The 25,277-nt window shown below is 37.3% G+C and overlaps 1 protein-coding gene across 1 annotated transcript in view; it reads left to right on the top strand.

The window, feature by feature from the left end:
• The window catches only part of AP3B1 (adaptor related protein complex 3 subunit beta 1), a 153,657-nt gene that overhangs the window by 440 nt on the left and 127,940 nt on the right, over positions 1-25,277 (top strand). The window contains exons 2-4 of the mRNA XM_058824532.1: positions 13,495-13,570; positions 19,792-19,866; positions 25,084-25,179. Coding sequence (XP_058680515.1) covers positions 13,495-13,570; positions 19,792-19,866; positions 25,084-25,179 — 247 coding nt within the window. The remainder of the gene's footprint in view (positions 1-13,494; positions 13,571-19,791; positions 19,867-25,083; positions 25,180-25,277) is intronic.

Raw genomic sequence — 25,277 nt, 5'->3', positions numbered from 1 at the left:
TTTCGGTAGCTAACCGCGGTGGAATTGTCCTAATTTTGCCTTCAAATGTGTATATGTAAAAAAAGTGTTTGTAAAAAGAAGTGTTTGTGATAGTTATGGCTGGAAATGTAGTGGATCAGTGCGAGGTGGCCAGCTCGAAGTGGGTGTTAACAGTGTTAACAGTCTCTTGGTCGGAAGTCAAAATGAGGAAATGGAGAAGGTAAAAAAAACCCAGCCAAGTGCACTGGTACAGAAAGCTTTCAGCTCCTTAAAGTAAAAGTGGATTGGAGAGGAAGAATGTCCAAATGAAAGGATCAAAAGGTTTGCTAAGCTGGAATTGTATTCTACAACAAATTGGAAATCTATTCCAAGAGCAACCAATAAAAAGCACCATAAACTTAAGGTCTCATGTACATTAGAAAATCAATTGCTACGTCTTCAGTTTGATTGTTCTGCACAAAGAGAACATCTATGCTCTGGAAACCTTGACTGATGTGTTTATTTGTGAGCCACAGCAGAGTAAATCACGAAAACATGAACCTGCAGACACTCTTAATGCTTAGCTCTATAAGACAGTAGCTGATGGGCCTCCTCAGTTTGCCAGATGAGTCTTATTTCTTTTTCCCTTTCTATTTTGCTAAATACTTCACTTTTTGATTCCAGTTCAAATTTTCTCTGCTCTAGTATAAATGTGCTTCTGCAGATCTGTGTGTTTTAGCTGATTTACATTGTTTGCACCCTTCTTTCCTTATCCCCTTCCGTAGAAACAACTTGGCACTTTATTTCCAAACTATTATTTTGCTACTTTCTTTTTACCACGGTGTGGAGGGTATCCTGTTCATTGAACATGGCCATAATTTTCTAAGTAACTCATAAACATCGGACTGTTTTGCAGATACAGTATGGTTCTCTGTTTTATTAAATGCAGAAGCTGAAGTGAGTGATTCTACCCGAGGCTCCCCAGTGATCTTAGGGAAATACAGCTCTGTGGTCCTGAGATGTTTTCTACATGTATATGGAAGAACCAGCAGCTTGTGCTATGTGAGCGTGCCAAATTAATTAATTGCTCCTCTAGACTTGCTCTTACCCTTACAGGAATGTAATTCTCTAAAGGAATGACTTGAGAGAAAAACAGACATTGCTGTCTGTGGTGTTTTGTAGCTGACAAGCAAATTCTTGCTGAAATAGGGTGTTATCCACAATTCACTTAATGCAGTTCACTTCAGCTTAGCACTTGCGTGGTTAAGCTCTGAGTAGTTGAGGATTGGGTAGTAGAGGAGCAGATGCTGTACAGGGAGGGTGATTTGTGTAGTGTGAAAAACCCACTGGACTGCAAGTGAGGGTTATTGTTAGAAAAGCCGGCTGTGTGGCACTCTAGTTGGAAAACGCAGTATTCATCAAGCATATACATTGTATTTCTAATAGTTCACTCTAGTAATAGTGCGAAACCTGCTCAGCACAAGGCAATACAAGAGAATACAGGGAAGTGCAAGATGTGTCCTTACATCTTTTGCATGAATGTGTGCATTTAGGGTTAAATGAAAATTACTGTTAGAGTTTTTTAAAGGTTGTTTGCTGATCTCTCTAGATTGTCTCTCATTATTGCTGAAGTACACATATCTGATATTATTGTGTTTTTTCAGTGCTTGGCAAACTTTTTTGTTGCTGAGGAAGTGGAATTCTTCCTTGGGTCTACTGATGATACAAGAAATACTCCCTGTCAGCAGAGGGATACATATATAGTTTATGGCCCAGAACATTAGTGCAGTGATGTTAGATCAGAGCCCCGTGCTTGCCTGTTGCCAGTCAATCAGAATAATATAATGTAGTTGATGTATAAGTACCAAGATAGTATTGTAAGCACTTCATTGAAAAAGTTCCAGTCTTTTATCTTCGTTTTCCCCTGTTTGTCATGAAGAAGTAGGCCAAAATGGTTAAGAAAATAATGAAGTTGTTAGGATGAGTTGTTTTTGATCCTGATCCTTAGGAGCCCACACAGAGGCACAAATCAGTATTGGTACACTTAAATCTGAAATCCAAAGTTGGTCTAATATAAATTATTTGTCCTGGTTTTTTACTCACATTTCAGTTGGACTACTCTGCTGAAGTTCATATCGTCTAAAAGCTCTGAACATCCCTTGGTGTAAAAGCCTATGTGTCATTCTCTTGCTAAAGCTGTGTTTTTTACCTTTAGCATTCAATGATCTGTCCACTAACTTTCAATTAAAAATGTAATTTCAAATAAATTACTGAACATAGTATTTTTGGTACATGCTTGTGTTGTAGCTTGGTTCAAATATGTGCCATTGGTATTGAAGATATCTTAGTTGATCAAAATTTCTGACCTGGTAACATCTTTATCCTGACAAAATGCAAAGTTTTACTCTTAGAAGATTATTAAAAATAACTGTTTATTTAATGATCTTTTATCTTAATATAAGCAAGTTGCATTATGTTGCACGCGCCATGTGCAAGCATCGTTTCTCATTGCATAATACACTGTATGTATCCACTGCAGTGAAAGAAAATAGCAAACATAAAAATAAAATTTTGGTCTGCTTCTGTGAGATGACTACATGTTCAGGACAAAAGAGAGGCGGTAAGGAGGAGGGTTTTCTAATCTCTCTGTAGTATTACAACGTGTATATCAGGAACTGATTTCTTACTGGTGCTTACTAAACTAAAACTGTTCTTGAATAAGAGATTTCATAACAAATGTATTACACTGGTGCTGGCTTTTTCTTGTGTATTCAATCCTCACTAAAGAGGCAAAATAGAACTTGTGGTTTTGGTATGTAGTGCTGTTAAAGCCTTTTGGTTATTTAGATGAATGAAGTAGATCTGGTGTTCGGAGTATGGAATTTTTTGTGTTCATTCTGTTAAGCATCTCAATAACTAAATAATTGAAAGATCTTACATACCTGAGATGAATCAATCTCAACCTTCTTGTGTGAAAAGGGCCCTGTTGCATGACTGGAGATGCCTTTTGCTCTCTTTCCTCTCTTCCTCTTTCACACTTGTCACATGAAATGACATGTATGGTATTCCTTTATAAAAATTGTGTATTTATGTTTTAAGAATGTATTTGTGTGTCCAAATTGGCCGTTTCACACTTGTCTGTGAACTGAAATATTCTAGATATTCCCATGTCTCACATGTTTCAAAAAGTAGAGAAAGGCTCAGATTCTGGTCCCCAGAGTAATGGAAACAGTCTCCAGAGAAGTCTCTGTCCATAACAGAAATTTTCAGCAGAAAATTTGTAAGAGCTGATACGTTATGTGAATCTTCGTACAATCTGAATCCAGCATATGGGCCTCAAGCTATTTCTCATAGTTCTAGATTGATGGACTCCATGCAGTAAACACTGCCTAGCTGGAATCTCAAAATCTCCTGTTTAGTGTAGAGAAATATTATGTGATTCACATTACCTGAGTTAATAGAATATTTTTATAGTTACATTGTGCTTTATTACATTATTATTGCTCTGAGTGGAGGAATGAAAATTCTAACCACCTTCCAACATGTAAGAGTACCTGGAGAGCTACTTAGAAACACAGAATCCCTGTTAATTGCATGTATTTGGTTATAGCTATAACTGCCTACATCTAATTGCAGGTGGACAGAGGATTTTCATCTATATTAATTGCATTTTAAACAAAACTTACCGCATGTAAAATTAGAATATAATAATATTTGGTACTTTGAAGTGGTACAATTTCAGCAATAAAACTAGTTTTTGCTTTAGCTGATAAAATGTAACAAGAGGTGAACCATAGGAGTAACATCAGTAGATGTCAATTGCTAAGTGCAGTATTGAAGCAGATGGCAAAATTTATAGCACATATTTTCAACTTTACTCATTTGCATCTTTAAACTATTTCTGCCAAGCAAAATACGTTTGTAATTTATTAGATTTTTTTTGTTGCAGGTCTGGCTTACATGTTTTGTTGAGCCATTTGTCAGAAAACTCAGCAGTGCTGCAAACTCATTTTTCTTTGCAGAGATTTGCAAGCCTGTTTTGCAGAGAGCTGAAGGTGGTGATTTCATTAAGATACTCATTCCCCAGTTCTCTGTGCAGAAGACTTTTCCAAACCCATTGGAGCTAAAAACTTGCTTTCAACAGCTGCCAGTGGTGTTCTTGTAGTCTTAAATTGATCTAGTTTTGTCTTGGCATATTCTGTTCAACCAGTCATGGAGAGATTGTACATAGATTGCTGTTTGTGAAATTCTTGGAGGAGACTCCAGCTCTAATATTCAAACTTGATGCATGCACTATCTCACTGGCAAAACTACTTTCTTTCTCCATCTGTTACAATGGCCCTGTGCCCACCAATATGGTTGTATGCCAGTTTTGGTAGGATGTATAACCCAGCAAAGATGAGTGATTTGGATGAACTGATAAGTCTACAAGATGAAATCTGAACCCTCTAGTCAGTACAAGAATAGGAGCTAAATGCAGTGTACAAATGTGGGCATGCTATTGCAGAACATTTGTCCAACTGAAATCTGTCAGATCTGATGGGAAGTGCCACACAGTGAATATGTTCTTATTGCCATGCGCTTGGCACATATGAGGATGCAAACAATGAATTGTTGATTTGCTGTGGCTCTCTGTAATGCAGTCACTATATTTTTGTGGCTTTTTTATTTGCTCCAAAAGGCAAGTTTTACAGTTTTAAGGTCTTCAGTGTGGTTTCTGCATATTTACTGCATTGTCATTTATTTGTGTTAGACATTTGCTTTGATCTGCATCCTGAATGGTATTAAATAGACATATCTACAGGTCTTACAAGGCTGAAATTCCACAGTTTTAGTTCTGCTTTTTTTGAAGGCTGTTCTTGTTTGTGCCACCCCTTGATAGTTTTGGTACTTGGAGGAAGCTAGAATGGTTTTCACGTTCTGCCAGAAGATGAGCAGCCTTGTAATGCTGTTAAACAGTGTTTCCGAAACCTGGACATATATGTAAATATACTAGCATTGAGTAGGTTCTGGCAACACCACCTCTGTGGTGGTATCTTTCAAAGAAGCCTTTTCTCAATATTTTTGGGAAAGCTGGAAACACTAGGGGTTGGACTCAATGATCCTTGTGGGTCCCTTCCAGCCGAGATTATTCTGTGATACTGTTTCTCACTTATAATCCCTTCACAACTATCAAAGGCTGCAAAGAGATCTATAAATGTCTGCAAATTCTGAGCACTAGCCTCAAGAAAGGCTGTAAGTTGACTCAGCCATTTAAGTGGCAGCACCACTTCTGATTACATTCTTTCAGCCTTCAGAAAACTGTCTTCCACTGAGGAAGATTTCTCTCTGGAGTTTTCCTGCCATATTGGTGGTGTGAGTACTATCAGAAATGGTTATATGCAGTGCAGTTGCAAGACTGAATCTTTTCATCCTTTCAGACAACATTTCTTGTTGCTGGGTGAAAGTATCTTTAACTACTGTACTGACAACAGATAATGTTAGCTCAAATCACAGTCTGACCCAGAAGGGATTTCAAACTGCTTTGTTATACTAGCTGCAATCTGGTTAGAGCTTTTGAAATATAGATAGTTTACATATCTGCATTGATGATGGTGGTAGCAGCAACTTAACAGGTGTTGATGCACTGAGTTGCTCAAGTGTTGCTCAGGTTGTATCCATTCACAACAGAGAACTGGGAGATGCTTTATTTAATTTTTAACTTTACACTTTCCTGTTTCCTCAATGGGACAGAAAGAGTGTAACTAAACATCCAGATTGCAAGTGCTTTGAGAAATTAGTGGCAAAGTTAACAATTAAACTAGTTAAATTATGCTTCTGATCAGACTATAACTGGTTTTGTTCTCTGTGACTCTCACCCTTACAGGATACTACAATCATCCTGGTTTCCCTCACATCTCTAGTCTATCCTTTAAAACTATTTAGTTTGCTTTTTGCATAATGTGCTTCTTTTTCAGATTGAAAAATCAGGGGTGGCTGAAAAAGAAGTAAATTCTTACCTCGATTTCTCTTTAAACCATAGAACAGCTACACTCATAGCCATATGATTCAAGGCTTTCTTGAAGTAGTAGTTGAATTCTGTGTTGTGAATTAGAAGTAAATGCTATAATGGAAAAGAATGGTAGTACTGAACAGCACCACAAGATGTCGTTCAAACAGTTTATAGCATAGACCACAACACAGTGAAACTCAGATTTCTGACTTTCCTACTAGAAGAGAACACTAAATCAACAAAATTAACTCAAATTGCAGCATATATTTGCTACCAGTTAAGCTTCTGTGTTTTATGGGTCTGAAATTAATTTGCAGTTCCTCTTTAAATGTTAAATTCAAACTTGTTTACAGTTTACACAATAGTATGACCTAGAATAAACCAATTTATTTTAAGCAATTTGCAGTACCAGTAAAATGTCAAGAAAAAAAAATTAATTTTTTCAGGAAATGTGGGATGTTCCCTAGGATTTCATTGCTGCTTAGGTGGCAAGAGTAAAGGTTACACTGCTCTGTAAATATGTATTTTCTGCTTCAAACTTGGTAACATCCACAGTATTTTGAATTTCATATTGAAGGCCAAAAAAACAAAAATTATTTTGCTCTGGCTAAAAGTATGTCCTTCCAACTGAAGTCTCTTGAATGCAAGAACAGTGCAATTGGTACTGTGTAACTGAAGTTATACAGTGGGTGGAAAACTTGAAACAAGAAATGCATTGTTAAAACTCAATGCAATGAGACTTCTGTAGCTTCTGTTCTATAAGAGCTTTATTCCATAATATCAAAACTGGTGAAGCTTTCTTCTTCCCCAGTGGTGGATTTGTTTACCACTTCCTAATTTTTTCCTTACAGTGCTATAGTGCTATATTTGTATGTGAAGATCTTCTGTCTCACCAGGGTTTGTTTGTTTAGAATTCACTGTCCTTTCCTTGAGGGGATTACAGCTGTTCCCGAGGTTATTGTTGCATTGCTAGTTGGGCTTCAGTTGCAGTTTTGATACTCATGAATCTTCTGCTTAATTACTATGAAGGCTCATGATTAGTGGGTGACTTTTGTGAGTAACTGGCATGTCAAAACTGTAGCAAAACTTGAAAATCTGTGGATTTAATCTTACAGTGTTGCTAAAACCGATAGAAAATAAATGTGTATTTTACCAGAGTGGAGCAAGTGTTTGCTTAGTAATAGTTCTTAGGAACATGGCAATGCAGTGACAAATGCCACAGATTCTGGATTAATATTTTAGTATAACTGCAAGTTTGTCATAGTTCCTATGGGAAGGCAAAATAACTGAGACAGAGGCCCAGATTTATTGCTGACATAGCTGTTTAAACCTCAGTGATATACAGTTATGCCTACCTTTATTTTTCTGTAGAAGTGGGTAATATTGTGCATTGGAATCTGTGATCTTAGGCTTAATCTCAGCAAGATGCCAGTTTTAGTGACCAGGTGTCTGCTGACATTAGTATGGCATATTCAGAATTTTTCTTTTGGATGCTTCTTTGCCATAATCAACATGCAGAGTAAGGTGATCAAAGTGTTTTCTGGCATAGGATGCCAGGCTTTTAAAGCATAATCTTGTGACTGTCAAGATCTAAGGTTGTTTTTTGTCCTTTTTTTTGTTCCTTACACTCCATATACTTACCACACCACTACACCCACCATACTCTTTTATTTTGGGGCAGTTGTAAAGACGTGGCTTATTCCTTTTTTAATGGCAGAAGAATAGAGGCCACAAGAAAGAGCATGAGAACTAGAAAAGATTAGCTGGTGGTTTTTGTTTCTTTCTGGTAGAAACACCTATAAGTTGAGTCCAAACTGGTAGGTCTGTCACTGGTCCTACGATACTCATACCCTTATTGTGTCTATAAATGGTACGAAGGTATGAGGAAAGCAGTATTTTCATGTAGAAAGAAAAAATAGTGTATATCTTAAATGCTACAAGTAAAAAATATAAAAACATAGAAGAAAGTTAGAAACCAACTACTTCTGCTTAACATTCAACCAATGTTTCAAGGAGAACATATTTTGGATGTGTTTTATGATGTCCGTCATGTTGTGTCATTGCAAATCTGTCATGTGTGATTCCTGCTGTGAAAGTTAGGTGATGAGTTTGCATTTCTAATTTATACTACTTTAACTTTCAAATTGTAATACTTAGGAATGCAAGCCTGTGGTGCTAAAGATTACAAAGGCAGCTGGGAACTGATTTTTTAATACATTAATAATTGACTTGTTGCCTTTTATGGTAGATGTTATACAAGTACTAAAGATCATATTTCATAGCACATACTTAATATTTCATATGAGTATAATATTTCTAATTGTTGTCTATAGCAGTGCTTTCAGCTTGCAACTTTTGAGAACAGTAGGCCTATATTGAAGTAGATGTTAAGACACTAGATTATAGCTTGGGCACTCAAGGGAAGTCTCATAGGGTTCTTAGAATACATCATTGGGCAGATAGGTGGGAATCTTCCTGTTTTTCTGGGGTTTGTCTTTTAATCACTCTTGGAGAGTGATTTTAACTCTTCCTACTGCTAGGGAAAACGGCTGAGACTATATATCGATACTCTGCCAAAAGTTTGGTCTTTTTTCATCTGCTGTTGTTGGGACCATTACTTTCGTGCTTCGTATAGTTCCACATAATTTGTCAACTATCAGATTAGGTTTATTTAAACCTGGTGTTGCTCCTGAAGTAATAAAGTTTATATTTCAATCATCTATAATGTGTACCTAGCTCTGTAAGTGTAAAGTCTCTCAAAGTTTTCACAGGTAGAGGCAAAGGTATTGATGCAGCTGAGGGTTGCTTGCATTTTCCTGAGCCCCTGGCAAGTGAAAGTAAGTGATAAAGAAAGTATTTGTCTAGGATTGTGTATTGAGGAACTGTCACCTCAGCATAACTAATGAGTATAGAAACATGAACCCTAGTGTGACTGCAAAGCATACATTTATGTTTACATTTATTTCTATTTAGAGGACTTTTATTAAAAGATTGAAATTTCCTTAAAACTTCTTAATGATCAGAATATGAAAATACTTGTACTGTACAGTAAATTATATTACAAAGTACTGAAATGCATTTGCTTTTCCCATTGTTCATTGAGGCTCTGATAAGAGTTGTTTTTGGAGGGAAATGACCTTTGAAATTTGCATATGGTATTTGTTTCTGGAAGTTAAAACAGCAAGGGAGTGCATATCCTGTTACTTTGTAAGATTTTCTTTTTTTTTAGAGTAGTCCTCACTCTAGGCAGGAAACCTTGGTTGAGTTCAGTGATTTTTTTAATTGGTTTTTTTACATACTTCACTTTAAAGAATGGAACAAAACTCCACAATGCTGGGCAAAATAATTGAGGTGTCTTGCACTATTAAGTCTGCTCTTAAAGGGAAAAACTTTGGTGTTACACTGAAACCATATCTAACTGTGGAAGAAAAAAGGCTTGCTGCTGCTGGTGATCAAGATGGATGTATGGAGCAATATTTTACTCTGTAAGTATCTAATATTTGCTAATCCTGGATTATTATTTGTTAGAAAAGATATTTAAAAAACCAAACAAACCATCTATTCAAGTAACAATTGATTTCCAAATTGATTCATCAAGAACTGTTGTTTAATTTCTAATTTTTTTTTCCTTTATGTTTTCCCCTGCCACTTTTCTCATATGGAAATAAGATTGGTTGAAAACAGATCTTCATATATAAATTTCTGTGGTTTATATCTTCCCAGCTAACAGTTCAAAATGTTTTCATTTGAAGTGTATGATAGAATGTTTTCTATAAGCATTTAGAAGTAGAGCTCATCAATAAACATTCTTCTGTCTTTACATCTTAAATTCACCTTTTTCTTGTTGTTTGTTACATTCTGGGGGACAGTCTTCATCATGTACTTGGATCTTGTTGTGTGTAACTTCCTCCATTTTTGCTACTTCATCCTCAAACTCAAATTATTATTTCTACATTTTCCGCTTTGTTGACATATTCTTCTTTGTTTGTTTGTTGATTAGTATTCTACTTTCTATTGGTTAATGAATTTCTCACTTCTCATGATAACTGGTTCACATGCTCAGCCTTTCTCTTGTTCTGGGTCAGTGATTTTTTAAATCAGTGGGCTGTGGTCATAGTCTCTCCCTGCCAGAATTGCCTTTTATCCAGTTGGAGCTGATTCCACACTATTGCTGAGTTGTCTTTATTAGTTTACTCTTTGTCTTGGTGGTCCTGCAGAATGTTGTTGTGGCCCATCAAATTTGCATTCTTGGTCTGCCCTCAGGGGTGTGTCCTTCTTCCCAGGCTTTGCTAGCCTCAGCTGGGGTCTGAGATCATTGAAACATATCAAGCCCTAAACGTTAACAAGGCAATTCTACAGTCAAGTAGTTAGTCTTTCTAACACAAAGACCTCGCTGTGAACTCGCTTGTTAGCTGCTATCCATTTCATAGATTGAATCTCATTTGTTGTTGATTAGGCTTGAAAGTATACAAAGGTGAAACATCAAAGAACATCCTTTCTTAAGAAAATTTTTACAAATTTCACATTTTGCAACAACAGTAGGAAACTGGAACCAGGAGCATAGGACTAAAAACAACTTTTTGAATCAAGTCTTGTCTTTTTGCTGTGTAACTTTTCTTACCATGTTGTACAGATTCCCGCACAGGGAAGAATTATGACTTAAGCAAAAGGAATTGGAGGTTTCTGAGTTTCTGTATCCAGCTAGAGCAAAGTGTCAGGCAAAGTACTACAAGCTGATCAAAAAAACCTGAGACTTACTTGGTATCCTATGAGGAATAGCTGAGTAGGAATGGTCAGCAAAATCAGCTGTTCCTGTGGCCAAGAGTGATGGGAATAACGAGAGCTGCCAAAAATTAAATCAAAGCTACTCTTCCTAAAACGTAGGAAATGGAACTATACAGATGGATTAAAAGGTAAAAAGCCCAAATTATTAATGATATTTTATGTATAGCCTCAAACCAACAAATACTTTATTTCTGATATAAAAAATAAGGATATGGATCTGAGGGGAAAATATAGAGTGACTAAAAGAAGTGTGGTGATGTAGAGGTGAATACAAGCATCTTCGAGTCAAATCAAAAAATGTAGAGTTTAATCTAGAGAAAGGTGTGACTTTATCCTGGAACGGGAATGTGGATAATAGGAAAACACATATGGCATCACAGCATTAGTTATTTTTAACAGATCTATCAACCTTGAGTGGTGTTACAAGAAGGTACCTTGTGTGCTACAATTTGCCTTTGAGGAAGGTGTCCAGCTATAGACTTACTAAGCTGATGGGAGCAGTATGCAAAACTGCAGGACAAAATTGAATGGGACATACGTTTTAAATGACCAAATACACAATCAAACAAATGTAACAAATAGAAGACTGACCTTATAGATCTTTGAACATAGTCCATGAGTAGCTAAAGATGGTAAAAACCTTTGAGTGTGATGCAGACAAAATAGGGAGTTACCAGTGATATTTGTGAAGTGGTACTAAAGCAGGCAAGGAAATGGAATGTTTCCTTTTTTTTTCCTTTTTTCTTTTTTTTAAGAGAATCATTAAATATTAGGCTGTCAAGTGAAGCCAACATTGACAGTATAGGGAATCTCTAATAGATTGCTCCAATTATTTCATTAAACACTTAGATTTGAAAAAGGAATTAGACTTAAATTGTAAGTTGCATGTAGTTATCCTAAATTTTAGGATACCTTAGCTTAGTAGGAAATGTGTTGATTGTTTTGTTTTTGGGGGTTTTTTTCCATCTGGTTGCAGTTCTTACATGGATGTGTACTGGAATGTGGGCAATGTGGATTTCTTGTGGGGAGGCACAAAGCAGATGCAGTACTGGTTCTGAAAGTATGAGGAAATTTCTTTTAGAGTGATTCTGTCCCTTGCAAGTAGGAAAAACACTAAAGGGTTTATGACCAAATGAATGACAATATTTTTTCTCTTTGTAACTAATTCCAGCTTTGGCTTACACCTTCTCATATGAAATTATGAGAGCAGTGATAAATCAATATATATCCAGGCTCTGCATTCACTTTTAAAATCGTGTCTGGATATATTTGATCTGGCTGAGATGGAATTATTTTCCCTTGCAGCAGTCTTCATCATGCTGTGCTTTGTATTTGTAGTGAGAACGATGTTGGTAACACACCAGTGTTGTTGCTGTTGCTGAGCAGCGCTCACACAGGAGTCAAGACTGCCTCTCCAATATCCCCCTTCCCTACCAGCCTGGAGTTGGGCAAAACCTTGAAGGATGTGTGGCCAGGACTCATGGTCCAGGCAGACCAAGGGGATATTCCATACCATATGATGACTGGTCATCAATAAAAGTGAAGAACAAGGAAAATGGGTGGGCGTTCTTTCTTCTTCTTTCTTATTGGTCTTCCAGAGCAACTGCTAAGTCTACTAAAACCCTGCCTCCTGGGGAAGTGGCTGGACATTGCTTGCTGATGTGAAGTAGAGAATAAATGTTTTGTTTTCTTTTCCCTCTGCATGCAGCCTTTGCTTTTGCTTTATTAAACTGTCTTTATCTTGACACATGAGGTTTTTTACATCCTATTCTATCACCCCCATCTTGCTTCAGGAAGGGAGAGAAAGAATGGCTTTGTGGGCATCTGGTGTCCCACTATGGTCTACCCACTGTGTTGCCTTTCACTTGTTTGAAAGTTCACAGGGTTTGAACTTGGAAAGTCTTCAGAGTTCTTCAGAATATTTCAGGTGTCTCAAGTTTCTATCTACTTTTATCTTTCAGTAAATCAGGCAATCTAGATGTTACAAAAAAGCTGTTTCTTCAAAGAATCTTTTTTTGTAAACCTTCATACTCTATAAGTGCAGTTAGACTGTGATCTGTTTACTTCTAAAAAGCCGAGCAGGATGAGGTTTCTTATTAGTGACAGCTAATAAAAAGCTGTATCTACAAGAGAACATTCTTATTAACTTGATATTTTTGTGAGAGAATTTTATTTCAGCTCTTAAAAGTGATTGGACACTGTATGTGTCTAATCATCAAGCTGTCTTAGTCCTACAACTGGTAGAGCGTACTTCAGATCTGAGGCTTTTAATCCTTAGCATAGAGGATAGCAAATTGCAGTCCAGAAAGGCAGGTAGGAGCACAAGGTTATATCCGTGATTCTTAGTGAAATTCAGAGCATACTGAAGTTTGGATTTTTCAGTGACTTACATAAGCTGATATTATATTTTAACACAAACACGCCAACTTCTAGTTGTTACATCTGGCCCTCTCTGGAGGACAAGGGAGAAGTGAATGAGTTGTTGATTTGAACTAAGCTCTTCTTGTGCTTTAGGATTTCAGCCTTCGAGACAGGTTCACTTAACAGCAGATTGAAGTTGCATGGTCTTACGTTGTTTTTAGAATCTGTTACATTCTTTTGCTAAACACTTCATTATACAGAGTAAAAAAAAATTAAAAGTGGGCAAGAGGGAGTAGTGCTTCACCATAAGTTGCTGAGCTGATGCAAGCCTACAAAAAGGTATTCTGGTTTGATTTTTTAGTTTTTCTAATTGATGCTTTACTGTATTTTTACCACAGGAATGAAGACCTAAAACAAATGTTGGAAAGCAGTAAAGATTCTGCAAAGCTGGATGCAATGAAAAGGATTGTTGGGGTATGTGAATTGTTTTTTGTTACTGTTTTTATTTGTTAGGGGATATGGAAGTTTATTATTATTTTTATTTCTTGGATGGGAATAATGCTTTCCTTTTACACAGTCTTTACCAGATTAGCACTTAAGTCTTCAAATGATCTCTAAAAGTTGTGGTGAAGAAATGGTAAAATTCTTACCTTGGAATTTTGTGTAGAAATTGGTGTATTTGGATATATGCAGTCACATGCTTTAAAAATATTTATGTAACAGTGCAAATATACCTGTAAACAACTATTTTCAGTGAGACCTTGAACTGGAAATGGCTATCAAGAGATGCTTCAAATTCATCAGACTGAAAACAACAGAAATGTGCAGGAATAAAATGACAAGTTGCATTTACTATTTTTATTTTATTATTGTATGAGGTTTTTCTTTTTTGATTGAGCATCATCCCTGAATATTTGATAACTTATTTCAGGTGAATGTGTGTGATTGAATAATGTTTAACACTATTATATGTTTAAACCCTATAAACAAAACTTCATGAAGTGGATGGAATCACTTTATTTCTTCTTAAAAGCATGGGAAGAATGTACTACAGGTGATTGTTCAGTGTCCATTTGACTTTTTTGTTTTGAGGCTTTTGAATCTGTTTTCTGTCATTGTTTTTTCAGTCTACTCGGGATGTGCTTTATTTTTCTACTTGATTTTTGCATACTTAATCCTGTCCAAGTACATACCAAAGTGAGTAGATACAGGTGGTGTCATGTGATCGTGTTCTTTCCTCTAACTCCAGAGCTGGCTTCCCCCTTCATGATTGTCCAGTGATGGGAATTTTAATCAGGATCGTTGTCCTTTTGCCTGTAATCCCTTAGTCCTGCCAGAGACACCATTTACCTGTGAGGTCCGGGTAACCTATTAGCTGTTGTTTCATAATGTCTTTCTTGGGAAAGGTTTTTCGATTCATCTTCTCCAACATGATGTGGGATTGCTCAAGGGTTTGACCAGTCTGGCATACAGATGTACTGTTGCAAAAACACATGACCTTTATAAGTGCCATGGTAAACTTACATTCTTCTGCTTCCCTCAGAAAGTCATTTTTTTTCTGGTTATTGCTGTGGGCAGAAGAGTTGTGGCAAGTTGCCTCTTGCTCCCTTGTTTTTGTTTTCTGAATAGCTGGCCAAATCTTTTTCTGTATTTGGAAACTGTTGAAACTGAATGTCATTGTATATTTATATATATGGGGGGAATTAAAAAACATTAAATTGAATCAGCTTTAAATTTTAAACCAAGGCTTTACTGGGTTGGTTTTTTTATTTTCCTTTTTTCGTACAAAAAATGCTGTCATTACAAATGAGTATGCAATGAACAAACTCTGTAATTTTAGATACCTGCTCCTGCTGAACATTCAAAAGAGGTTTTAATGGCTTCTTTAATTTCCTGGAAGTGTCATACCATGAAGTTGGAGATGTATAGTTAGCAGTGATAGCTGTGATGCTTGATGGACTTTGGCTGAAGTGATCAGGCTCAAGAGGTCTTCAGTGAGGGAAGGCAGAATTTACTGGGCACATTGTTTCTTCTACTCCCCCATTTTCCAATTCTGACAATTCTCTCCAGTTTCCAATAGCAGATTTCTATCCTTTTTCAAGTTCATGTTTGTTGTTTTCTGTTCCTGTTCTAAGCGCTCTGCACTGCAGGAAGAGCACTACTTCCCCGAATGGCAGTGTGCAACCTTCTGATTTTTGGATATTTTTCCCTTGCTCAGCTGCTGCTACTTGAGGTAGAAACAGCCCTCTAGCATATAGCGCTGACCATCACTTAACAGTTGAGTTGTTTGATTTACTGAATCCTCTGTTTTCAGTTCCTTTCATATCTTCAAGGTATTTGCTGTTTCCTGTGCTATGTTTAAAGTGGGTTTCACACCAGATACCTGGCACTAACCTCTGGCTGACGTAACAAACTCAAACAATGAGCTTTACAGGTCAAGACTGGGACATTTCACAATATGAGCATCAGGCCTTGTAGCAGTGGCAATAATGTTCTTGTGGAGCACAAAGGTACTTTTGTGCTTACATACAGAGGGGACCTTACATCTCTCAGGAATGAGATGTGTTTTTCAGAGATGAAAGGCTTCCTCTAGCCTTATTATTACAGGAAAAAGGAACTCTATTGTCAGAGTATCACTGGAATGCTTATTTTCGAAGTGTTAGATAGTTAAAAAAACTTAAAGAATCCACAACTTCTCTGGCCAACCTGTTCTACTGCCTCACCATCCTCACAATGACTTTTTCCTAACATCCAGTGTAAACCTACCTTCTGTCAGCTTAAAGCTGTTATCTCTTGTCCAGTCATTACATGCCCTTATAGAAGTCCCTCTCCAGCTCCCTTTTAGCTACCTTTACGTACTGGAAGGTGCTCTAATGTCTCTCCAGAGCCTTCTCTTCTCTAGGCTGAAGCCTGTCCTCACAGGGAAGATGCTTAGTAAGGTGTCCTTAACCACGGAAGGTGGGTTAGTCTTTAAGGTTCCTGCCAACCTAAACTGCTCTGTATGACTATAATTCTAGGATACCAACAGTTGTCTTAAATATTTTAGTATTTAAGAGGCTTAACTTTCATTTGTTCATATAGGTGTGATAGCAAAGTAGCAGGAGAATGCTGGTGCACTTTTTGTGGTCGCTTCCTCCATTAAGATAGTTTGTGAACTTTCTCTTATGGAGATGGAGATTCATTACAAGTAAAACAAAATCTGTCTTCCAGAGAGTGACTTAAAACAGCATTGTTTCAAGCATAGGAGTAGTCCAGTTTTGATCTCACTTCTCCCTTTATGCGTGAAGGTACCTAAGTGTACTTTTAGCTAAAATATGACTTTCATGATCAATGACCTTTTTTTTTATCAGTGTGTTATTTTGCATGTTTCTTCTTCTTATATGCATGCAAAAAAATAATTGCAGTCTTTGGAAGAATATAAGCAACACAGCTGGTTTAGAAATAAATTTTTGTGTACATATTCTACTATATGCATGAAAACATAAAGCTGATATTTCTTTTAATAGATTCATTGATCTTAAAACAATGAGTACTAGATAGTGAAACCTGTTTGAATTTCTGGGGAAAAACCAGGGAAATTTCACTCCTGAAGATTTCAGAGCATAAGTTTAGGAAACTGTCACATGCCTGAGTTCCTCAGAGTATCATCCATGTCTGTGTGTCTCTCATGTGGAAAAAAAAAAGTACATCTTAACATTACACAGCACTTGCACTAGAATGAATGTTTTTATGCAAGAACTCCAGATGTATAAGACAACACAAATAAATGGCAAATGTCTAGGCACAGCCACAAAAATGATTTGATAGACATTAGTCTTGGAAAGAACCTTTATGTTGTTTCAGGTTAATGATCCATAAGCTAAGGCGGGTCTACACGAGTTGTTATGCAATAATGAATCAAAATACACTTTTTTAAAAGGCCTTAAATATGTATTTACATGATACACTGGAGCTGTTACGGTAGATCAATTGAATAATCCCAGTAATGCATAGAGTCATATAATTGCAATGTATCAGGGAGGTCTGAGGATCATCCCTGTTTTTGAGTATTGTGACTTCTGTTGCACCAAGATAAGATGATAATTTTTCATTCTTTCTTACTTCTCTGCAGTGCATCTTGTTGCTAAGTTCTACCTTGTCATTTTGAATTTGGCATTTATTGTGGAGACCCCCCAGTCCTGAAAGTAGTAAATCTATTTTAGATTCTTAGTTAAAAACCCCTTGGAACTCATTTAATGTGCTTGCTTTTTCTCAGTACTTGTGTCACTTCCTGTGTTTTAATACAGATGCAATGAACAGTTTAAGATGTTAAATGGGTTAGATCAAAATGTCATGCTGGACAGCTGCTCTTACTCCCTTTTTGAAAGACTGAATAATAGCTTGAGCTACAGCTGCCTTCTTTCTGGCATCCTCCTAAGCTTCTCAGAATATGCGGTTTACTAGATATTTCCTGGTTTTGTGTGTTCTTGCTTTTGTTGCATGAGATCCTAACTCTTTATGCTTTTATTGTGTTTTATCAATGAAATACACAAACAGATCTGTGAGTTGAGAATATGAAGTTTAATCAGCTGTATAATGTGGTGTAATGGTTGGAATGTAATGGTCATGGACATGAGTAACTGCAGCTGCAAACTCCTGTTTCTTTGTTGGATCCCTGGGTATTTTTTGTTGCTTATGTATCTTGGACCCCAGTGGACATTGGTGATAAGAGATGTTCCTCAGGGGTCTGTACTGGGACCTGTACTGTTTGATATCCTCATTAATGACATAGATGATGGGATTGAGTGCACTTTCACCAAATCTGCAGGCCGCACAAAACTGAATGGTGCAGTTGACATGTGTGAGGGACAGGATGCCATCCAGAGGCATCTGGACAAACTTGCAGTGTGGACCCATGGCAGTCTCATGGGGTTCAACAAGGCCAAGTACAAGGTCTGGCCCTTGGGTCAGGGTAACCCCCAGTATCAGCAGAGTTTGGTGGATGAAGGGATCAAGAGCAGCTCCGACAAAAAGGACTTGGGCGTGCTGGTGAACGAAATGGTGTCTGTGAGCTGACAATGTTCACTAATAGCCCAGAAAGTTGCCAGCAAGTTGAGGAAGATGATTATGCTGCTCTGTTCCACTCTCTTAACAGAGTCCCAACCTGAAGAACTGCATACAGTTCTGCATTCCTAAGGACAGGAAAAACAGACATGTTAGAGTGGCTCCAGAGCAGGCCACGAAAAGGATCTGAGGGCTGGAGCACCTCTCCTGTGTGGGCAAGCTGAGACAGTTAGGGTTATTCAGCCTGGAGAAGACTCTGGGGAGATGTTACTGCACCTTCCAGTACATAAAGGCGTCTGTGAGAAAGCTGGAGAGGGACTTGCCAGTAGGGCCTGTGATTGCTGGATGAGGGTGGGTGGTTTTAAACTAAAAGGCAGTTGATTTAGATTAGATTAGATTAGATTAGATTAGATTAGATTAGATTAGATTAGATTAGATTAGATTAGATTAGGAAGAAGATTTTACAAAGATGGTGGTGAAACACGAGTACAGGTTGCCCAGAGAGATGGTGAATATCCCATCCTTGTAAACATTCAGTGAGGGGCTGCCTGATGTGTGATTATCTTGAAGATGTTTCTGCTTGCTGCAGGACTAGATGACTTTTAAAGGACTATTCTATGATTTCTTAGTGAGACTTTGTGGGTTTTGATTAATGTGATGTTTGGCTGGCTGAATCTTGACCTTGAGCAAGACACACAAATTCTTAGAGATGGGAGTGCTCTGGGTCTGTATCAGCAAGACTGAAGCTGATGTAACTTGATGTAGCATCGTCCTGAAATTCCAGTATTTGCAGTTTAGACATAAGGCACTGCCAGACGTCCTACTGGATTTATATCTAAGCAGAACATTGTGCAGCTGTAGTGTATATGAAAGTATTTTATTCCTTCTTATGTACCCAGTTTCCTACAAATAACTTCCTTCTTAAGCTATTTGAACAAGACCTGAAGCTAAGCCGGGGTTTTGATGTTTATGATCTTTATTGTGACCGTTTTATTGTTTGTGACATGCCTTGTTCATGATCAAACACGAAAACTTTGTTTCAAAAAAAAATAAATTGGTGGGTTGATTGATCTTGCTTTTACTGTGTGGCTTTTGTGGTTTTTCTTTCTTTTTTGTTCTGTATAAACACTTTATGGCCTTCTGTGTTTAGCTTGCTTTTGAAAATAACTTGATTTTGTTTTTAAAGTGTGATGTTTATTTTTATTTTTCTCCTTGGTTCTGTTGCAAGCAACAGCTGTTCCAGGCAGAAGGAGCAGGACTTAAGCTTCTATGACTTCTTGGATTTTGTTGGGTTGGCCTTTTTTAACCCCTCCACCACCCAAAAGGTCATTCTGCGGGGCTTTTTGGGTTAGAAAGGTCTTTGGTTTTAGCAATTTTGAAAGCTTTAAAAATTATTTGCTGTCTTATGTGTTAAAGTCCAGTTCAAGTCCACTCCAGCAAACTCATAACCAGACAACACTGAAGAGTTTTTATTGTATGGATTGTATCCTTTAAGGTCTAGTAATTAACAAAGCCCCAAATCCTTATCCTCAATTTCATGGAAATGAGATTTGAAATAAAGATCTGTCATAAAACAACGAAACCCAAACCACATTCTAAGAATTTATATTGTTACATTACTCAGATTTGTCTCTTCTTTTTTTTTTTTTCAGATGATTGCAAAGGGGAAAAATGCTTCTGAGCTGTTTCCTGCTGTTGTGAAGAATGTTGCCAGCAAAAATATTGAGGTATTCCTCTAACTTGTTAAACATACTGTTGTGGAAAATCTGTTTATGAAAATTTTGTCTAATTGTATTAGACTTCAACATAATGCATAAAATCTCTAGTATCATTAATGGAACTTCTTAGGAGTTTATTTCAATAATGACATTATGGTAATAATTTTATGCATAAATGAAGGAAACCTGTTGGGTGATTTGGAGGAAGAAGTAGTAGCTCTTTACATTTAAAAGAAAAATTACTTAATTTTAGAAAGTTTATGAGGTATGATGTAATTGAGGAAAGTTATTGTAGTTCAGTATTTGAAGTGCGGTGCTTTTTGCAAAGCTTAGGTTTGTGCTGCCTTGTATCTTTAAACATCTGTTGCAGATCAAAGCTGAAAGGTAATGTCTGGGTAAAAAAAAAAGGTGTGTTCTTGCATCTGTATTGGGTGTTATTAGACAAAAAGTAGCTTGCTCCTGTATCTTTTTTTTTTGTTGTTGTTTCTTGTAAGAAAGCAAGGGGGGAAAGTCCATCCTGGACTTGTGAAAATTCAGATTTCCAGAATGCTAAAAAATTGAGGTTCTGTTAGAGAATGATGTGTTTAAATCCGCAGGGTTACTGTTGTATAACCACAGGGTGTATGTAGAAAATGTAACTCTGATGCTCACTAGCATTACTGCACATACTCTGACAACTTCTCTGTAGAAGTGTCACAGTTATAGTCGACTTTACAAATAAAATTTTGATAAAAATAGCATCTGTAAGTTTGTAGTTTGAGACCTCATGGTGCCTAACAAACATCAGTTTGATGAAAGTAGAGTGAACATGCAATGACTTTAGTTACTTCCTACTGCTCAGGATTGTAATTTTTAAAAAACGTGGGCAACAGTTGTTTGAAGTATTGGATTTTAAGGAGAGAAATCATTTGAATGTATGCTTCAGTTCTTCTGTCCTCTTCTGAAAATATGTGCTTCAGACTTTATTATTTATTGTTATATTTTTATTATTAGTAGGAACAAAAAAATATTTTTTCCCTGGCTTATGGCACTAAAGGTTATATTTCCAATAGTAATGGCCTCAGCAAACTCTTTTCTCACTCTAACATGCCGTGATATAATGGATGAAACATCAGTTTTCTTCCTTAGTTACATGGATGGATAGTAATAGTCAACTTTGAGTTTAATTTTAGCTTTGAAGAAATTATTCTTTTTTAGTTACTACTTTGAAATCTTTGGGTTTTTTTGTTCTTTGAGAGAGTGGATTTATTTGGTCAAGGCCAAGTATTGAGCTCTGGTAAGTCAATGAGGTGCAAATGTGCAAAGATGCTAATTCAGAGTCTTTCAGGAATTTACTGTATTAAAATAATTTTAGAAGTTGTAATTGTGCTTTTAGTGACAGGCAGTAAAAAGATGTGGGTAAAAAATCAGACTAGTTAAATATTTGGTTCAAATGTAATTTATGTTTGTAAGTTATGAGTAGTCTTAAATAAAATTTTTAACAGGGAGACCTTAGACAAAGACAAGTACCCTAAACAATATTATTTATCTGGAGTTCTTTTAACTGTTAGGGCTGGAGCCTCTAGTCTGACAGAAGCAAGACTGTCCTAGTTCAAGGCTTTTAACCCAACCAGTAGTGAAGCTGAGACTGTATTCCTGGTAGGTGTGCACGTACATGTAAATATTTTATCTGTACATACACAGAACAAATGTGCATGTAGAGAGGCACTCATGTAAATTGCCACGGGATATTCAGGTGAGCACAAACAGTATCAGCAGCTTGGCAGTTCAAGATGGTCTGCTAGGGGGAATGTGTGTATATATACAGTGTTCATCCTCATGGAGTCTGCCCAGTGCCTGGCCCATGGATCTCAGTTACCCCTGTTGATGGCATCTGGACATATGAGCCCCTAAGGCTGTAGCCCTTTCTCGTTTGCTGGTACAAATGTCTTTACACACAGGAATCCCTCTAAACCAGGACTCTTCTGCTCCCTCATGGACTCGCCCTTGCACACACAAGTGTATGCACCTCTGCGCACATACAGGTGGATCTGGCCAGAACTTTCTTGCTCCTCTACTATCTAAACCCCTGTGGTTGTGCCCTTGAAGAGATGCACAAAAAATCATGGTTCTTGTCCCTAGAGACCCACAGGCCATGGGCTTTCCTTGCATCAGGATGGGACTTCACTGGTCTGTGGCATAGCCAGCTCCTCCTGAGGTCTTGCCCATAGATGCTCACACCCACACCTACTTCCTTCCCAGACCACCCACTTGTCTGCTGGTGCAGCTTGATGCACCACAGACAAATTGGCTTGTGCTTGGTTTCACATATTCTGGTCTCTTCAGTTACACACATGCTCATGGGGCCATCTAGCTTGTGGTCCCAGCCTAGGTGCTGGCAGCCAGACCCTCACTTTTTCCAGATGCTTGCCTCCTTGGGCTTAGAGATCCCTATTGCTTGATCTAACATTGCAGATGCTGGAGTCATACTTTAATCCTCTCACTCTCGCCTCTCTAGTTGCTGGTGCCCATGGACATAGCAGCCATCCAGCCTGTGGCCTGACTGTAGGTGTAGGCACATGAATGCATCTTCACACCAAATAAAGAAAACAGTTCAAAATTAAATTTAGTAAGTCAGTGCAACAGATTGTGCTATTCACATGCAGAGAACAGAAGGATAGATGTACCAATTATCAAACTGTTCAGCCCTCTTATCCCTGATGTATTACTTTCCAGATCATGTAGATATCCCTTGCTTCTCCTTCACTTTAATTCTTCCCCAGAACATCCCATGTCATGTCTAAAATACTTTTCATCTGTGTCCCATGTAAACACCTTCAGTCTGAAAGGAGCTCTAGTCTTTGTTGATTTTTGGTGGTTTTAACACCTGGGCATAGGAGCTGCGGCCCTCCTGAGGTTTTTCTGAGAGGAGTGTGACAGGGTATCCTTTCTCTGAGTCCTAAATATGTTTTCCCTCCTATTATTTTGTTTCTTTCTGCATCTCTGAGCTGATGGTTCCTGTCATGGGCTTGGGAGAAACTAGAGCAGGATGTTGTGTGCACACATCCCTCCATCCCCCGTGTGGGAGGGATGCTTTGTGGGTGTGAATATGAGGTCTTAATCACATAACCAAACATTATTAGTAGAAGCTTTTCACTGTTTATATTTTATGGACCTTTTCTCCTATTTTAAAACAAATAGACAGTTATGTGAACTCACATGTCATCATCTGTGCTGTAGTTAAACTTCCCTACTTACCTATTTTTCCACCACTTAATGCTAACATATTTGTGCAGGAAGAGACTGTTAAACTGAACAGAGATCAAGATATTTAGTAAAGCCATCTGACAAATTTCTCTATCAATTTGAGTTAGATGACAAGTTTAGGTTGTAGTGTAGATGTACTCGTAGCCATCTAGTTAGATGTTTTCTGTCTCGGAGACTTTATCATGGTCCATTACATAGGATGCTTTATGAGAAATTACTAGATTAAGTCCGATTCTTAGTGCATTGATCCTGTTTCCTGAAAATGTTTTGCCAACTTTTTCCCTATTCCTAAGAATTCTTAACCAAATCTGTCTATACAAGTTGCTGCAATGCAGTAGCCCAAAATACACTGATTTATCTGAGTAACCCTGAGAGTAGCTCAGTTGGCTAGGGCATGGTGCTAAAAACACCAAAGTTGTGAGTTCCATCCCTGTATGGGCCATTTGTCGAAGAGTTGGACTCAGTGATCCTGGTGTCCCTTCCAACATTCTGTAATTCTGTGGATACAAATTCCGTAATTCTGGATACAAAACATTCTTTGTATCCATGTCATTTTCCTGAATTTTCTGCCCAGAAATGGCTGCTATATTTTTTAAAAATCAGGGCTCAGTGCTCTGATGCAAGAAAATGGAGATGAAGAGGTGGTATAATATGTTAATTTATTTGAAGAGATGCAAAGGACACCTTATTGTTTACACAAGTGCCTTAGGATTTTTTTGTTGTAATTGCATGCTGACCTCAGCTTGATTATATGCACTAAGTCATGGTTGGTAAGGATACAAAAAGTGACCTAATAAACAATTGGTGGTATAGAACAAAAATTAAGTCTTCATCAATAATTCATGGATTTTTATGTGCTTATATTGATAAATTAATTAAACAAATCTGCCTGTGTTCCTCAAGCCTAATGTGCCCCTGTTATGATTAGGTTTATAGAACAGAGCATTTTAACATTGAATGAAGGTAAATGGTAAAAGAATAGTGTAGTCACGGAGCTCTGAGTGCTTCCATTTCTAGTCACAAAGTGGTTTCAAGGAAAGGAGGCTTTCTTAGCACACCTGCAGTCATTCAGTGCACAGGCCTCTTGTGGTCAACGTTGATTGCTACTTCTTTAACTGAACAAAAAATAATTTAGCGTGGTGTAACCGTCTGTGATTTAATATTATGGTTTTTTGCCAGAATTGGCACAAAGATAGGTCTTCTGATAGTGACAGTAATTATTAGTACAGCTGTAGTTGAGGGTCTTTCAGAATTTTCCATTGTAAACCCCAACAGTCAGTTTACTACTCAAATGTAAAAAAATGTTTTCACTGCTTCCTGGGTATGAAGTGAATTAAACTTTCCTGGGGTAAAGTGAATTAAATTGAATACACTCCTCCCCAAAATCATGCTGAGGTTTTCCTAATCTTTGGACATTGTATCCTTTGTAGTATGCTTTGCTTATGTTGCATCTTTTGAATGCTTGTAGTCATGCAGAGGTGAGTCTAACATCCTTTGTTTTCATCCAAGATAAGTGCTTTTTTAATCAGATTTGAAAGTAAGTTACCACAGTTCATCTTTAAGTTATATTCGCTTTCAAATGTGTTAAAGTAATTTATTTTGAGTTTCAAGGTAAAATAAAATGGTCTTGTTGAAATTCTTGGCTATTTCACTTTAAACTATTTTCTATAAGAAAAAAAAATGTGCTCAAGTGATCAGTTTCCCCATGTCAGCATCTTAGCTTATTTTAGTCTTAATTTACTAGTTAATAATATAAAGCAGAACTTTGTGTTACTACTCTTCATCTGACTGTTAAATTAATTAGGTAGCATGCAGCACCTCAGGCATTTCATAAGACATTGGGAGAAGCACATGGGTGCTCTGGGATCTTTTAGCTTTTTCTTAGAAGAAAATGTTGGTAAAAATGTGAAATCTAGAAACTAGTTTTATAGAATTGTAAAACTTTCTCATTGTGAAATTCACTGTGTTTTTTCTTTTCAGATAAAAAAGCTTGTGTATGTTTATCTGATGCGCTACGCAGAGGAGCAGCAAGATCTAGCATTATTGTCCATCAGTACTTTCCAGCGTGCTTTGAAAGTGAGTGACTACTAAATAACATTTTATGGGGAATTCGTAGCTGGTAGCACAAAAATAATATATCTGTGTAAGTGTAGTATGGTAAACTAAAGCATGTA

Source organism: Ammospiza caudacuta, chromosome Z, assembly GCF_027887145.1.
Source record: "Ammospiza caudacuta isolate bAmmCau1 chromosome Z, bAmmCau1.pri, whole genome shotgun sequence".
NCBI classification, from domain to species: Eukaryota; Metazoa; Chordata; class Aves; order Passeriformes; family Passerellidae; genus Ammospiza; species Ammospiza caudacuta.
Note: the sequence above shows the minus strand (reverse complement) of the source record. Positions and strands in the feature narration are given on the sequence as shown.